Source organism: Vigna umbellata, chromosome 4, assembly GCF_029865625.1.
Source record: "Vigna umbellata cultivar VRB3 chromosome 4, Vumbellata_1.0, whole genome shotgun sequence".
Taxonomy (NCBI): Eukaryota; Viridiplantae; Streptophyta; class Magnoliopsida; order Fabales; family Fabaceae; genus Vigna; species Vigna umbellata.
In genome coordinates, this window is record NC_142168.1 from 24,704,158 (window position 1) to 24,722,908 (window position 18,751).

The window sequence follows — 18,751 nt, forward strand, 5'->3', positions numbered from 1 at the left end:
TCGTTTTATAATATATTATAATTTTTTTTAAAAGATGTTTTAGATAATGAAAAGAATTACTAGTGAAAAAATAACATTTTATGACGATTTATCATAATGAGTGAAAATCATCAATCATAATAGGTTGACCGGTGATAGAATTATAATAAACTTAAGACATATAGTTATGGAAATCAATCTTAATATATAACGCAGTGACAAACTTGTAAATAATTTCAAAACGTATTATGACGGAGTTATTGACATCAGTCATAATATGAAACATGTGACAAATTTGTAAATAAGTTCAAAGCATATTATAATGAAGTTATGAACAACTGTTATAATACATGAGAGAGACTTAAATAAAATGCGTTTATGATTTTTGCACTAGTGAATATTTCAATTGTGTTTGATTTTGATTTTATGTCGTGTTAAACTAGAACAAGAATAAAAGTTATTTATGAAATAAGAAGTGAATGCAAGGAAAAGAAAAATAAAATTAGTTGAAGTAATATAATTTATGGATGAATAGAGATGGAAAATGTGGAAGGAAAGAGGCATTTAATATGTGAAGTGAATTGACGTGAGATTCCCGTTAGAGTGAGAAAAAACAAAATGTGTGTTGGGAGGGGTCCATGTGTGAGCTAGATTTTGATCACATCAACCCCAACACAAGTGGCCCAATGGACAAGCCCATCAATCTAACATGTCGGTTCATAACACTCACATAAATTTTTGTTCCTTCCATCATCTCATGTGTCTCCATTCTCTACTTCCACTAACCATCACACCCTATTCATTAGGGTTGGTTTCTTGCTTATCCATTTCAATAAATTTTCTTTTATATTCTTATATTTTATTAAATTATTTTTACCATAAATATTATGCTTTCTTTCTTCTCACATCTTTTATTCTTTTCTTTAAAAATATATACTTTTTTAAAAATCACCAAATACTAGGATGTATGATTATTTGAGAAAAAGAAAGTGAATTAATGTTAAAAAGAAGGTGAAAAGTGAAATGACATTATGGATTATTTGTCAAAAAGGTAATATAATATTAAATTAAAAATATTCTTATTAAAATAAAGTCACGTGTAAAGAAACATATTTTAGTATTTTACTTAAAGTTATTAGAAGAAAACTTACATGTATTATTATAGATATTTTCAATCTATATAAATTTTTAATTTAATAATATGTAATATATTTACTACGATGCATATTAACACTGTAAAAATTATATAACAAAACAATAATACCTATATTACTTACCATGTTTTGATAAATTTTGATTTTAGTCAAACATGTTACAAGAAATCAACCTTTCTTATATATCATATAACAACTTTGAAAATTTGATTATATACAACATAAAGAAATAAAACTAATTACATGCTTCTTCCATTACTGCAATATATCTACTAATTTTGTTAATAATGCTTTTTATCACGAAGTTTAATGGATTTTCTTGTTGAAGTACCCGAATCATTTCATTTATGGCAGAGGTTATGACCATTCTCAATTGATGGAGATTTTTGAAAAAAAGTTTTTTTAACAACTTTTTACAATAGACTATATTGTAGCCTGTGATTGGTCCATTTCAAATATACGATCCAATAAAATAGTGACACGTGATCTATTATAAAAATATTGTTAAAAAAAGTTGTTAACATACCATAATCCGAAATTTTTATACGTTATGGTGATTGAATTCCAAAAAATTAATTACCGTTTAATTCTAATACTAAGGAAAGATATAATTACCTACTTCAGTGACATATTTAAGCCCACAAAACTTCTATGCAATAATTTTAAACACTATTATCATGAAACACCCACAAGTATTATTCTGGTTACAAAAATGATATCTTAAACGTTCACCAGTTCTGCTGTCTCAAAATACAAACAACAATGAAAAAAAAACATATAGTAAGAAAAAAATACTTGAGAATCTTAAGTTAAACACTTCAAATTCCTAACCACTTGACTTAAAAAAGTTTTTATTATTTATAAAAATATCACCATATATTTTTTCATTGTTTTTCTCTAATTCTAACATATATATTTACTTAATTGAGTGTTAATATTTTTTAAATAAAGTTAATTTAATCTCTTATATTAAATTAGCATTAACAACGTTTACCACGGGTTAAAATTTGGGTTTTTTATTTTATCTTGAGACCTCTCTAGTTTGACATGTGTCATCAAATTTTGACGTATAAAAAATTCCAAATAATTTTAACATCAATTTAATAAATAAGACTAAATTGACTCTATTTAAAAAAAAATAAAATTTAATTAAGTAAAAAAATATATATAAATAAAAATAAATTATAAATCTAAATATAAAAACTAAATTACTACTTAAATCATTTACTTAACAAAAGAAACTTTAACCTAATTGTATGGAGAGTAATTATACCTTAGTAACTAATTGTGCTTTGTGTATTGCTATAATTTTTCTTGAACAAGAAACATCAACTTGGAAATAACAAATTACTTGCACGATACTCTAACCATGATTCCAACATCGAACATGGTTTTCATCTTTCTGAAAAAAATTTAGATCCTCTTTATCATAGTGTAGTTGCTTTTCAAGAGAAAGATAAACCATCATGTCCCCACAATATTAAAATTTTCATTTTTACCATAACCAATTATTGTTCACTTTTCCATTATGCAAACATCATGAAATGATTACCAAAAGTTGATCTTATTGTTTCCTAGTGTCATACATTTAGTTTAAAAGAGATGTTTTTTTTACTATTTTTTTTTTCAAAAATTGAGTTTTTGAGATGAGCTGATCTACATGAGGAAAAAATGTTATTAAAAGATTTATGCATTGTTAGGGTGAACAAAATTAACACAATCAATGAAAGAATTGTTATAAAAATGAATAGATATATTGGATGAGAAGCTATAGTGAATAAAACTTTACTTTAAAATTAAACTTGGTTACATAAACTGCAGGAAAAAGTATACATTGAGTGAACTAATGAGTGATGAAAGACAGAAAAGCCTTAATTTAAGAATAGACTGGTTGATAGCAATCATGGTGGTGGTTACAATTGCACACATCAGCAACTGTATCAGATCTTTGCACGACCACAAAAAAAAATAGCTGGTTCACATTTCATAAGTCATAACTCACATCACTTTATATTCGTGAATATTGTGACAAATTTGAAATCCAGACATTTGAAAATGAAAGGGACTAATTAAATACCAAAAAAAAATATAATATTGTATTATTAGAAGATTAGACAAGGCTCAAATGTACATTCAAACCCTCGAAAAGGAATTTAATAGATCCATTCCAAGGTTTTAAATTATAAGTCATTATTATTAGAAGAAAAAAAATGGTTTGTTGTGATTTTATATCGTAAAACTTTTACATAAATATTGTACTGGGTTATTGCAATAATTTTTTTTTTTTGTTTTGATCTTAAGTAGGTTAAAATAGTATTGACAACGTTAATAATCACAATAATAACATTCTGAGGTATGATCCGTTTTGAAATTTATAATTTCGTTATAGTTTTGTTTCTAAGAAGCTTTCTAGAGAAATGAGTAAAAAAAATGCATATTTAAGTTGTCTTTAGCATTAATTTTAAACGATATAAGACTATTTGATGTATTACAACAAGTCATCACTCAAGATTTAAGAAGAAGAATTTGTCTTTGGAATCTTGTTTTTGTTTTTACAAAAGACATCAATATTTCAATCTCAAGTCCATTAGATATCATTATAATAATCACTTTATTTGAGATATTAACTTTTTTGGAGCCTAAAACTCCCTCGTAGTTTCATAGTCTCAAAAGATTAGAAAAAACAAAAGATATATTTAAATTATCTTTGCTTCTACTTCTAAAGAAAATATATATACCTAAGAAAAAAAATATAAATACTTACTCAATACTTTTTATCTATAGAAAATATAAATAATAAATATAAATAAACATACATTTGTATCTAGTTTTTATTTATTTTATATATACTCGTTTTGTTTTGTTGGACTATGAGGTTCATGTATCTTCCCTTATCATTATTATTGAATGCATTAAACGTAAGAACTTGAAACACTATAATAATTAAGAAATATATATTCAAGATAGTTTACTATTATTTTTATTTATAAAAATTTATGATTTACTAATTATTGAAGAGATTTATTTTATTTAAAAAATATACAAAGTGATTATTATAATATAAGTTTCTTGAAAAATATATAAAGTAGTTATTATAATATATGCAAGTTATGTTTTTTAAGAATTATTAAAAAGATATAAGATTTATTATGTGTGTGATTTTCGTTAAGAAATTTTTTAAGAAAAAAAATAAAAAGGTAAGAAAAGATAATATGATATTTTTATGGTTATCATAAGGATCACCTAAAATCTCTTAAGAGTATGAAGGGAGTTTAAATGTGAGATTGAGACCCATAAATATATACTAAACGAGTGGGTGAGTGTTACATTTGTGTGAAAAATAATGCAATTGAGTAGTTTTGAAGGAAAAGTAAGAGTAAGATTCAAACATAGAAGAAAATGTTTTAAAGGTTGAGTTTCGAAGAGGGTGAAGGAAGAGGTGAATACAAAGAGGTAAGGGAACTTACATTCTTATATGTTTTTATCTTGCCTTCTTGTTTGTATGTGATATATTATTTTATAAGAGTCTAAATTGTGAAGTAGATGTTATTTAGAATGATTGTGATGAAATGTAATTGTATGTTTGCGTGTGGTGACTAGATGAAAGGTAGTGAGGGATAACTTCGCGTAGTTGTAAAGAAGGTGTACTTTGTCGGGCTTCTGAGGAGAGTAATGGGAGGTGACACTTGTATTGGTAAGCTACGTGCGAGAGATACATCTCAGTTTTGTAGCACATAGATCACTAATGGTTGTACTATTGTGTGAAACAATAGGTGTAATTGTATTGTCTTGAGACACATGACTATGTAAAGCTTGGTGGATTGTTATATTATGATTGATGTGTATTCATGTTTTGATATTTGTTTACGTTAACTCATTCGTTCTATTTGGTAGTTTTCATTTGTGATGATATTTTTAATAGAAACAAATGATAGTATAATTATTAAAAAAGATACATAGCGTGAGAGAGAATGGTCAATATCAGAAAGGTTTGAGATCGTCTTTTAGTTTAGGCTTTTTTCTTTTCAATAAAATATATTAGTAAGTAAGATTTCAATAAAATAGAAATAAACTTTTATTTTAATTATATAATTTGTTGCTAATTATATATTTTAAAAAACGAAAAAATGTTACCTTTATAATAAACTTTTCTTGAGTGATTCTTGTCCTTGTAAAATGTCGTAAAGTAATTGGAATCCACGGTGTCAGAAAATTAATCTAAGTTATTTTGACCTAAAGAGGGTTCAATATAAACATTTTTTATGATGCAATTGCAGATCACCCTTTATAAAGTTTTACAGCATTATGGATCACATTAATTGTTTTTAATTTTTCAAATATTTTGACATGAAGAGATTCACTGTTGAAAATTACATAGAATGGAAGTGTAGTCTTATTATACTAAGTGGAGACTGACCTGAGTTTAAACTTGTTATGTATAAACCTCAATTGACTCAGATCCAGGCATGTAACATTTCCCAACTTTGGTGCTGTGAAATTGTCTTTTTAATGTACCTACCCAACACTTTTTGGCCAAATACCACTGTTCATGGAGGAACATGTCCTAAAGAGGTTTAGAACCAAAAACAATATATGTGGTGTTATTGGATCAATCATTCTGAAAAAGTGGAATCTGTACAATAGGTCTCTGACACTACTTAGAAAATCTATGCACCTTTCATGTCCCTAAATTTCTTAACAAAAGATCTAGGTGTCGTTTATTGGCTTTGTTTTAAGTGCAGTGTAGAGTCATATCCAATACTAAGTTCATATTTATTTAAAAATCAATAAAGTGGTGGATGAGATTAGAAAGAAAAACAGCGTGTGGTCATTTTAAAATTAGATTTTGAGGAAGCAAATATTTGAGTAAACAGAAAATTTGTATATTATGAAAATATTAGACTTTAATTACCAATAATTAGGTGGATAAAAGGACTGATGGAATTTGCTTCAATCTTTGTGCTAGTTAAGACAAAGAGATCCATTAACTACTTCTATTTTTATATTTGACAAAAGGTTTAATTATATTAGTCATGCAAGTCGTGAAAAAAAATGAAAGAGTTAAAGGTTGGAAAGAATGAAATAAAGGTAAATATATTACAATTCATTTATGATAATTTGTTTTTGTTTAGGTTTCGTATATTGACTTTTAAGAGTATCCTTTGTTTCTTTGAAATAACATTAGGACTAAAGGTTAACTTTTACAAAACTAAACGGGGGAGTTGGGATAGACTAATACACATTAGAAAAACTCCTGTTATACTTAATTGCAGCAAAATGCCTGTTTCATTCATATATCTAGGCATATTAGTAGGGTAAATTTAGGAAAAGTTATTTTGTTTTGTAAATTTCTTTTCTTTTATTTCTTTTTTTTCTTAACTTTCTCTCTTTCATTTTTTTTTTCTTAATTCCTTATCTTTCATTTCTTTTTCTCTCAATTCATTCTCTTTTACTAGGTCAGAAAAATTCATAGAGTCAAAAAGTTTTCTATTGAAAAAGTTCACGGAGTCAAAATATCCACAAAAACTCTATGGACTAAGGCGAACTCCTGGACCTTCATTTTAGAAAAAAAAAAATTATTCATTTTGAATGCAAGAAAAAAAATACAAATTAACTCTTAATCTGTCGCAAATATAAGTGTCTTTAATTTGGCAAAGAATTACATACAAACATTTTAATCAAACTATAACATAGACTTTGTAAGAGGTTTTAATAAACTTTATTTCTTGCTTATAGAAAAATTACATAGTAACATAGGACGTTGAAATCCTTGACTGGCTAAACATATTTACTTTTCTTTCATTGACTAAACATATTTTTAAAGTATATAAACTAATTATTTAATTTTTTAGTACAAAAAATTCATCTAGATTTGAATCAAAACTAAATAAGACATATCAATTTGAAAGTTTACAACAATGAACTTATGAATAATAACTTTATGAATTTATGAATAATAAGGTTTGATGTTTCATTAGGTCCCTTTTTTCGTCAAAAATCTTAAATAGGTCCCCTACTTATTCACTGTCTCAATTGGATCTTTATTTTTGAAAAATTGAAATAAACAGAGGTTTTCTGTCAAATTCGACAAACGCCGTTTAAGAGGCCCTTACGTGACATGTTGACAGTATTTTCGCCTAAGCTAAACCTTCTCGTCTGGGCGAGATATGCACTGTAACATTTTCACTTAAGCTAAAACTAAGTTGTTTGGCAAGATTTAGGCTAAAACTTGGGGTGTCCATTGGAACATTTTCGCTTACGCGAACTTTGCTCGCCTGAGTGACAATGTCCTACAACTAAGGTTGAGCCACTGGAACTTTTTCGCTTAGGCGAAACTTGGGTCGCCTAGACGAATTCTTTTAAAATTGTTGCCTCGTCAATCTGGCTTAAGCAAAACTTTTTAGCTTAAGCGAGACCACGCGACCCTGTGTTAAAACTCAGAAAAGAAAGGACTTATTCATAACCACTTTCTTTTCAACACAGTGCTTTCTTTCCTCAAATTATAGGACGCGAGGTATGAAGAGATAAAATACTGGTACTTTATCACAGAAAGAAAAGTGGTTTTGCTTTTATAGGAATATGATCCCTTCTTGATTAGGATTCATACTTTTTGATATACCATTAACATCATTGCTGGTATCACTAGTACAAAAACAGTGTATAACGTCACACGTTTAACGTCTAACCACTTAATAGCCAACTTTAAAATAACCGGTGGCATTTTTGTAAATAAATACAATTATTAAACATCGTTTAGAAATGTAATTCGACGTAAAAAGGATATAAAACGTCAAATGCCCCAGTGTTAGACGTCAAAAGGTTAGTGAATTCAATAAAAATTTGAGCGGGAGATTGAAATTTCATTCACTTTATCTTAGCGCGCAATACCCTCTTCTCTTCTCAAACTTTTCTCAAACGAAGTTTGACGATCATTACATGTAATCTTTCTTTCATTTGATACAAATGCATTTTTTTTATGATTTTTGTTTGTTTTGACCGATTATCTTCATGCTTTTGTTCTTCATAAGCGCATTTTGCTTTCTCGGTCACTGGTGACGACACTTTATTCCGACAAACCCACCTTTTGAAAGTTAGTTTTCGTTTTGAAGAACTTATTTGTTGAACTTGTTTGTTGTTGTTTATTGTTGTTTGTTGTTGGTTATTGTTGTTTGTTGTTGATACTACGTTCATAGTTCTTGCTTTATAAAATACCAAAAACTGAAATTTGTTGTTTTTCTGCTTTTCAGGTCTCATAAAGTTGTAAAAAAGGATCACAATTAATTAAAAAAAACAAAAAAAATTATTAACGTTGTATATTAATAAAATTCGACGTTAAGTTAACGTCGTATATTTACAAAATTCGACGTTAATTTAACGTCGAATTTAAAAAATTTGACGTTAATTTAACGTCTCCTAATATGACGTTGTTCGCGAATTAGCCGTTAAAAGCCCAAAATATTCGACGTTGTATGCGAGTTTTGCACTAGTGTATTGAGGTAAGGTAGTTCATTTTCATGGATTACACAACAGAGTATACTTTGATGAAATTCGACCCTGAAACATCTACCAAGAGAGCCAAACAGTAGACTAAATATAACACAAATTTATTCATTCAAGATAGTCAAATACATTGCTATTTGAGTTTTCATTCACAAACTCACTTTAACATCATCTATTGCATCCTAACAAAACGAATATATCAGAAAAACTTGTGTTTTAGTTTTCTCCATATCTCGCTCAGACAAGAAGGTTTAGCTTAAGCGAAAATACTGTCAGCATGCCACGTAAGGGTCTTCTAAACGACATTTGTCCAATTTGACGGCAAGCCTTTATTTGTTTCAATTTTTCAAAAATAAAGACCCAATTGAGACACAGAATAACTAGGGGACCTATTTGAGATTCTTGACGAAAAAAGGGAGCTACCGAAATATTAAACCAATTTTTTTGTACAAAAAAATCATCTAGATTTGAATCAAAACTAAATAAAAGATATCAATTTGAAAGTTTACAACAATAAAATTATGAATAATAAGTTTATGGTTGTTTTTTATTATATGTTTTTATATTTAAATTCTACTAATTATTTAGTTCTCTTTAATAATCGCTACATAATAAATATATATTTAGTAATTATAAAAAAATTAGTGTGAATTTTATTAAAATTAATCTAATATTCTCATATTTTTACTAAACTCCATGTTTCTTCTAGGACTTTATCACAATGTACTAAGTGCTTTATTAAATAAGTTTTCTTCTAAGATATTGATAAAATTAATAAATAAATTATAATCAATAACTATATTAAATTATATGTTATATATTTTATTTAATAATATAATAATAATTATGATATAAAAATATTGATTTAAATAATATAAAACTACAACATATTAGACTATCTAATAAATTTTATAATTTTATAGCGGTACATAAATGATATTGTTTCTAAGAATAAATTAAAGTCTTGTAGTAAGATCAAACATACATTAACCCTTACTCTAACTCACTTGAAAATGGATTTTGGAGATTGAGACTTTTTTTGTTTTCACTTGAGGTGTCTCCTAAAAGAAACTTTTTTTCAAGAGTGTGTTAAAGTTGACCCATGAGCCCTTGATCAAGTTGACAACTCTAGTTACACATGTCAATGACAAATATTATTATCTTGTATTCAATTATGTCATTATATATATATATATATATATATATATATATATATCTTTTATTCAATTCAATCTAATTTTTTTAAATAAAAGAATGTTGATTTTTTTGTTCCCACTTGAGGGTCTCCTTAAAGAAAGTTTTTTCAAGAGTGGGTTAGAGTTGACCCATGAGCCATGGATCAAGTTGACAACTCTAGTTACACATGTCAATGACAAATATTATTAGGGTTAAATATGCTTTTAGTCCCTCAACTATCAAGCGATTTTGTTTTTCGTCCCTCTTTCAAACTTTTGTACACTTTGATCCCTCTCCTTAAGGAAACCATAATTTTTGGTCTTCCAAAACAAACGGCGTTAAAAATCAGGTGAGGTGGCTAACGTCTGGCCACGTGGGATGACATGTATCCTTTCTAACGTTTGCCACGTGTGTTTACATTTTAAATGCAAACTGAGAACTTTGCTTTATTAGGTTCATTGGTAAAGTTTGGTTGAAAATGTGGTCTGAAGGTTGAAGAGCAAAGACGAGATCACCATTTCAGTTGGAAAGAAGGTTGAAGGTGAATCACAAAAGGTTGGATTTCATCTTCTTGAGCATTGGTGTAGTTGGTTACGTAAGTTCATTTTCCTCTTTTGTTTCGTGTTAATAGATCGATGGATTTGGGATATAGGGTTTTGTTGGGACTAGTCGAACTTGATTTACTTTCGAAATCACTGTTGAAGGGAAATGAAAGCTGACAGAGGATGAAATGGTTGCACGCGAAGGAGCATTGGTTCTGGAATGTCACAAACATGTGGATCCTCCTCTCACTTAGCTTCAAAAAATTGTGGTTGTGGGGAAAGATTGTTGCTGTTGAAGGCAACTACATTGAAGAACAAATGGAAACTATTTTATAGATATAGAAATTGGGCAGTAAGTGAGAAAAAATGTTTTACTTATTGTGATGAAGTTTGTATTCGTGATTTGTAATTTCTTTTGCAGAGTAATTCAAGTTGTAACTACTTTGAATGGGTTGATGAAGGAGATTCTGAAATTGAAGGAAGCTTACAAAGGAAGAGTGAAGAAGTTGAAGTTTGTATTGAAAATGTTGTGCTAGATCTAAGGAAGAAGAAGGACAAGTTGAAGAGGAAATCAGAGTAAGAGAGAAAAAATTTCAAAATAATGTTGGTCTTGTTTGTATTGTCATGGGCATTAACAATGATGTTTTCTATTATGTTTGTGTTGAAGATAAATTATAATTAGATTGGTAATGTTGTGTTGTGGATGTACTTTGAAGTTTTAAATTCAATAAAATGTGGAAGTTCAATTCAATTATGCCCAGATCAATTCTTCCCTGATGTTTGTGTTATGTGCATTTGTGTTATGTTATTATAACTGTCATTTTAAATCAAAGAGTTTGAACACATAAGTGGGTACTATCATTATGTGCATTCGTAGTGGTTGTAAGTTAAATAAATTGACAACATACTCACAGTTGACAACCTAATGTAAGTCTGTCGATGCTGCATAGTTTATAAAAATCAGTTACACCCAAAATCTCAACCAGTAAAAGCATTATATTGTTATGCGTAATTTGGACATGTGAATGAAGTCTTTATTTCAACTAGAGAGAATGACCAAGTCTCATTCGATGTGGATGCTTTATATAAGTTGGAACAATCAATTATACTGAACCTGATAAGTATAAATAAAATGTGATAGCAGCAAGCACCACTACTGAACCTGATAAGGTTTTTCACTTATAACATCAATCATCCAAGATTACTTGTTAGGTTACTTTATGTGAGTAACCTAAATCTATGCTCTCTTCTCACTCAAATACTCAAACAATACAAATGAAAGTATGTATGTATGTATTATTGATTCTGTAAAGTGAAGAAAATTACAAGTATAATCTCCCCCAAAGAAGCCTAACCTCCTCCACTAGCAAATATGGTCAGTCTATACCCGAAATGAAAAAATCCCCCCGAATAGAAAACAAAGAAGACTATTTATAGTGTCGCAATATAATATCTCACTCCCGCGCTCCTTCATACTGAAAGAACCGTTCGACCTAGTGATATCGTTCTGTCTAGTGATACCGTTCGATCTAGTGTTCCTCGGCCTTTCTTCTCCTCTTCGATTAGCTATTGTTCGCCCTCTCTTCCCCACCGTTCGGCCTGACCTTCCCCCTGTCTTCCTTCTCCTCTTCATCCACTGCGTCATCTTCTTCATCCACTGCGTCATCTTCTTCATCCACATAACCATGTGCTTCACCAACATAACCAACTTCTTCATCCACAATAGCATCTTCTTCAACAACATACGCATGTTGTTCATCCACAATAACCTCTTCCTCCATCTCCTGTATGTGTACTGCCTCTTCACCAAAACTAAGAAACTTAACTTCAACTGGCTGACTAGGTTGCACATGTTGGGCATAGATTTCAACCTCATCATTATTTGCCTCTGCATAGTTAGCCAAGAACATTGCTTCCCTGCCATCACTGAGTATTCTCAAGTTGTTCATTGCCTTTTGTTTCACCCCTTCCACCATAGCTTGAACTCTGCATCATACTTGAATTCTCTAACAAATCTCATTGTTTCAAAGTAAGACCTCCTGTCCAGATCAATTCCTTTTATAACATGTATTTCTCCTCCCACATATTTTATTCCTTTATTGTTCATGAACTTCCCCATGTGACGCAGAGAAACGTCAAAAACCATTGCTAATCCTACATTGTAAAGTGAAAATTTTACATACACAATGCACAACAAGCAATGGAGCCACACTAAACCAAAACGAAAAGAATAAAATTACCTTCTTTGAATCGCCTTTCTTTCACACACATTGCACAACAAATACTGGAGCCACAACAATCGCCAAACCAAATTGATGAAACACCAACCCTAATTGCGACTTAGCTTCAAGATAAAACACAGTTACCAATCCCAATTTTGATTCACGTAACAAGATCCCAATACTTACTAAGTATAAAAACCCTAATCTCCATCATCTGATTTAATCACCGAACACATGTCATTTAAAATGTAAACACACGTGGCAAACGTTAGAAAGGATACATGTCATCCCACGTGGCCAGACGTTAGCCACCTCACCTGATTTTTAAGGCTGTTTGTTTTGGAGGACAAAAAATTATGGTTTCCTTAAGGAGAGGGATCAAAGTGTACCAAAGTTTGAAAGAGGGACGGAAAAAAAATCACTTGATAGTTGAGAGACTAAAAACATATTTAACCCATATTATTACCTTGAATTCAATTATGTCATTATATATATCTTTTTTATTCAATTCAATCTGATTTGTTTAAACAAAAGAATGTTGATGCTTTTGAATTAATTGGGTACATGTAAATAACAAAATATTTTCTAACTTAAAATAAAATATAGAATAAATATTTGTTTGACTTAAAAATATTAAAATTTAAAATAAATTATAATTTAAAAATATTTTTTCATTATATAATTAAGAAAATAAAAATATAAAATAATTTAAACAATTAATATCCATAAATTAAATTTTAATTTTAGTTATTAGTTTTATAGCAATAACGTAATTTAATACGTAATTATTTAAATTATTTAAATTTAATATGTTAAAAAGTCAATTTTAATTAAATTATAAATATATAATTTATATAAATATTCAATTTGGTTCTAATTTGGAGGACAACATTGCTCCATTTAACAAAAATTGGGATAAAATTGAACTAAAAAAAAACATATATAGACACCGAACTAAACACAAAACAATAACACTTAATATTGATACGTGATAATGTCTTACCCGTGATAATGTCTTACCCATGATACTGTCTTACCTGTGACATTAACTGTGTCACGTGTCACACAACTGACACATGCTCAACAAAAGTTTTGAAAAAAAAGATATAATATTTGTTTTAAAATATTAAAAAAAAACTATAAATTGAAATGTGGTATGTGGATAACATTGCTTGTACGGTAAAAAAAAACTAATTGAGTGGATTTTTAAAATATTGAACCTTGATTGAATAAAAATAAAAAGAAAACCTATTTACAACTTTTTTAATCAAAATTGGGACGAAAAAGAATAATTAGACAAAAAATAAAGAGAAACTTACAATTATGTCATTTTAGAGAATGAATTAAACTATACCCTTTAGAGAATGAATTAAGCAATATCCTTTACATTTTACATTACTTTTTACTAAATAATATTTAATATACACTAGTAATTATCTAGTGTTGATTTCCATCATGGATAATTATTTTCTACCACGAGAATATCATCTATTGGCCTTCTTGTAATTTTCGTTTATCTTTCCACATCAAATAACTACTTAATTAAAAATATAACAAAAGTTATCAAAAAAATAAAAAATTATTTACCCTTTAAAATTTATATGCTTTCAATCTTAACCATTTAAATAAAATTCAATAATATAATTTTTTAACTTTTAATTTTTAATCTCTTGATAACAATAATAAGTATAATGATACATTATGTTTATGTTTATTCATATATAACTGTAAAAACATATCTAATTATTCATTAGACTAACCTCTTTTTGAAGAAAACAGTCGTATATGTTATATCTTCTAAATACTTTCTTCATATGTGCAAGAATTGGAATTCAAATCATTAACCATTTAATTAAAAATCTGGAGTCCAATACAACTGAGCCAATCACGGATTTCACTTATAATGAACAATAAATCAACCAAAAATATTGAAAAGTACATTAAAAATTTGCAGACAAGAAATCATTAATAACTAATTACACATTCAAAACCCTCTACATAGCTATATTGGTGTGCTGGCAACATCCTTATTACAAACTAAACACGCATTAAGTATGAAACACACTAATTATCTTTCATGTCTTGCTTGCATTATGAAAAACACCATTTAGTACTGCGGGAATGGAGCAACTGCGGGTTCATTTGTGAGTTCCACAGCATCAAACGGTTGTGGAGAAGTCGCAGTGAATTGCAGAGAGTTCAGTGGTCCTGATGCCACCACACCAGAGCCTCTGATCTCAGCCGTTTGTCGACGAGCATTTGCTGATGCACACAATTCGGGAAGAAACACACCTGCATATCCATTAAGGAAAAAACTTTCACGAATTTTAACATCATCGAAATTAATAGGGCGGGTGACACAGGGAGTGATATTGTTACCTTCACCGGCAGCAAGGTTGAAATAGAGGTCAACAATGTTGGGGCAGTTTTGGTAGCAGTGAGGGGAGCATAGGTTTTTGGTGAACCCAACTTCAAGAAGAGAATCCGAAGAGATTCCAAAGGATTTTCTGTCCAAACCACAACCCTTTACGCAGTCCTCCGTTTCAATGAGTCCCTTTTGTGTTTCCGTTTGAATCTCCGAAGTCCGGCACGTGTAAGCCTCTTCCCCGCTCCTCTTCACACGCTTCTCCAGCACGCACCGTTTTCCCTCCCACGACACCGCAAATGCACACGTGTCCTCGCTCAAACGCTCGCATTCTACCTCCCCTGAATTTTCACCGTTCGCACGAGTGTGTTAGAGATGCTAAAACTATCTTTTTTCAAGTTCATTCGAGAAAGAAACGTGTAAAAGAATATAAGAATGGGAAAATTCGTCAAACGATTTAAACTAAGAGAAATGTTGTCTTTTTCGGAAAACATTCCAAGGAGAATTTATGCTACATCGTCCTTCTTTAATTTCGTACAATTAAAATCACAATTTACTTTTTTTTTAATCTTTTTTAAACAATTTTTCTCCTCCCTTTTAGTCAATCTTTTATGTTCCTATTTTTTTAGCTTATAAATTTTCAAAATTTATGGGAGTTAATTACATCCTGACTTTTCAATGAATAAATCTTTTTTCTAATAGATTAAAATGATCAAATGGGGATGAAAATCAAATTCGTTTTTGATAATGAAAATTTAGTCACTCGCCATTAAAGAAAAACAAAATACCCACATAAATTAAATTCGGAAAATAACTATTTAGTTAAGAAATTTTCATGTTTTAGAGACTTACCAAGAGTTCCTTGCACTGTGAAGAAAAATGCAATGGCAACCATTGCCAAACATCTCAAGCTAATGTTAAGGGCCATGGCCGAAGCAGGAGATGATTTTGGGGAATGGCCAAAACTAAACTTGAGAGTTTGGAAAGTTTGGTTTTGGAATTGTTGTGATGTTTCTTTGGTTATTTGATGAATGTATTTATAGTGGTTCCTTGTAGGAGAACGTTATTTCTTTCTTTAGGTTAAAAAATGATATTTTATATAGAAAGTGGACCTTTCGATACGAATCAATATGGGAGAAGAAAGAATAGTAATTTAGTTGTTTACAGAAGTTTGATTACCTTACGCATGATAGGAAGTTGCTTTCAAATTTTATTATTACAAAACACGTTTCAATAGGTCCAAAAAATAGAAGAAATATGAGAAATTTAGAAAGAAGAATCAAAATATATCTGATCAACAATTCTTAAATAATTAAAATTAATTACTTTTTATAATATTTACTTATTTCATTAGAATTTATTTGCAATGTAAAAATGTAAATACTTTTATAGAATCGTCCTATTAGACTGTGATGCATAAAAAAACATTAGCTTTATAAGATACTTTCTGGTGAATTAATAATAAGATTACATACGTTAAAAAAAATCAAGCTCTTATTTTAGAGATACATATAATATTTTATTTATCACAAGTTTGTTTTATAAATAGTATTTTTTTAAATATTTAATACAACTTCATGTTTATGACTCAAGCTTAATTAAGATTAACATGTTTGATGATAAAAATCATATCTCTAACGTTTTATTTAAATATTCAAAAGCTTTGATAAGTTGAATTTCGAGAGATTATTAAGAATAAGACAGACTTCAAAACTCAATGTATACTAACATACATATAAACATCACATAAAACGCTTTTTTTTAATATTAGAATAGGATTTAATATTCAAAGAATATGTATATTCATCAACAAAATTCACACGTCCAGAATGACTCATTAACTCAAAATTTTCCTAAATATGAGTGTGTTTCTTATCCATTAATTAGATCCATATCTTCATTTATGTATTTTGAAACTGTTGCCAACGGAAAACTTCATAATAAATGATAGGAAGCCATATAAGAATATAATTGTTAAAAATTGTTAATTTTAATTTATTTTCTTAATTTTATCATGCAAATATAATTTTGAAAATGTTCTTCAAAACAACCTGTGACTACTAGTCAAGTAGTGTCCGCTATCAGCGGAGAACATGTTGGTCCAAACTACGCACGAAACCCACGTGTCACTTTAGATTTGGAACCATACAAAAGATTGTTCATGATGGGCCACCATATACATTCTCTTGCTGAAAAATACGTTTGACGATGTTGCGTAGTAGAATTATCCTTATAATTAACAATAATGCTTAGTGAAGCTACGTTTTTCTAGTAGTATATAATAGTTTATGTTTTAAAAATATTTAATTATAACACATTTAATGATGTTACAAGTAATATATATGTGTGATGTGTTACTTAAAAATAAAATATTGGTTTAAGTATGTAGTCTAAAAAGAGTTATTTGCATCACTGTTTAGTGTTGGATTTTTATTAAAAATCAACAATATTTACTTCTAACGTATTAGGGTCTCATAAATATCCAAATTTATGTCAGACTATATATTGGTCTACTGTAAATTTTAAAAATTATCTGTTATTGCCAAGATGAAAAGATGAGAATCGTTCTTTGTGATTTTAAACAAAATTACATTTTTTTAGAATTTGTAATATAGAACGCAAACTTAGTTCATATTAGAAGAAATATATTTAATTTTATTTAATAATTAGTATTATTCTTTACAAATTAATTTGGAAATTTAGATTTTTAAAAACAGTAAAGAAAAATTAAAAACAAGCAATTTGGAATGAAATTGAAATCAAGATATCAAAACAAAAGACTGAAATTGCTGGAAAATGGAAAGAATGTAAATTATAGAAAATTAAGTGCAAAAAACTAAAGAGCATAGAATTAAATTAAAAAAAAACTAAAGAACAACAAGAATAGGAAAAAAAATTGTAAACAAATAAACCACAATTTCGAGAATAAAACCAATATGAAAATCTTCTAATCTTGAATTGAATTGATCTTCGGTTTGTGAATCGATCTTCACACTTTAAGAACATAAAATGTGGCAGGTAATAGAAAATAGAAAACACAACACAACACTAAAGGAAGATAAAAAGATATAAAAAACAAGAAAGGAGAGAAAAGAAAATAAACTAAATTTATGAAAATCTTACCAATGATTTATCTCTTATTTTTAGTACATGAAAAGTCTTATATAGTCTAAAAGTGGAAAGCTAATCTAGACCTAATTTGAGCTTTAATCCCAATTACAAAAGTAAGCTAATACAAGAAAAGAAACAAATTTGTAGGATCTTCTTTGCAATTTTTTAAACAAATCTATTTCAATATCTAAAAATTATAAAAAATAGCATACGACTCCAAATTCAATAAATCATGTAACCTAAATGAATAGTGCAACTAGAATCAATCCAAAATTAAATATGAAAGGAAAATTGTGACTTAAAAACTAAATGAAGGTCAAACAAGTTAAAAATGTAAAATTAAAATAAAATTGTCAAAAGAACCCAATTTATTACTTAAATATGAGAATGAGTCAAAATACAAAAAAAATATGGCATTTGTAAGGTGTAATGAATATACAATAAAGCTATAAAAGTGTGTACAAATAATTAGTTATCAAGGGACTTTAAAGCTTTCTTAACACGAAAATGTGTTCAAAAAGAATAAAAATGATATTTCTTATGTCAAGTACCGTATCAATAAGAAGCACTGAATGCAGATTTGTGACAATCGGTTGGATAATTATTGATATATTAATTTATAGCAATTCTTATAATGACAAAATTTTGTATTTACTATATTTTGTTTTCTCGTTTTTTTATGTGTTGTAGGAAAATGATTAG

General features: G+C 28.5%; 1 protein-coding gene across 1 annotated transcript; it reads right to left on the minus strand.

Moving 5' to 3' along the window:
* Positions 1-14,450: 14,450 nt before the first annotated feature.
* Positions 14,451-15,956, minus strand: LOC148199659 (uncharacterized). The gene is made up of 3 exons (XM_088113907.1): positions 15,791-15,956; positions 14,953-15,279; positions 14,451-14,865 (listed from the first exon to the last, which is right to left on the minus strand). The coding sequence occupies exons 1-3, from the start codon at positions 15,864-15,866 to the stop codon at positions 14,681-14,683; spliced, it is 588 nt and encodes a 195-aa protein (XP_087970033.1). The 5' UTR covers positions 15,867-15,956; the 3' UTR covers positions 14,451-14,680.
* Between the last annotated feature and the right edge of the window lie 2,795 nt (positions 15,957-18,751).

Bases quoted from the DNA above. Each gene is read 5' to 3' on its own strand.
- LOC148199659 (XM_088113907.1), bottom strand. From the start codon at position 15,866: ATGGCCCTTAACATTAGCTTGAGATGTTTGGCAATGGTTGCCATTGCA. The intron at 15,280-15,790 runs GTAAGTCTCTAA...GTGAAAATTCAG, and splicing joins CACAGTGCAAGGAACTCTTG to GGGAGGTAGAATGCGAGCGT. The intron at 14,866-14,952 runs GTAACAATATCA...ATGGATATGCAG, and splicing joins CAACCTTGCTGCCGGTGAAG to GTGTGTTTCTTCCCGAATTG.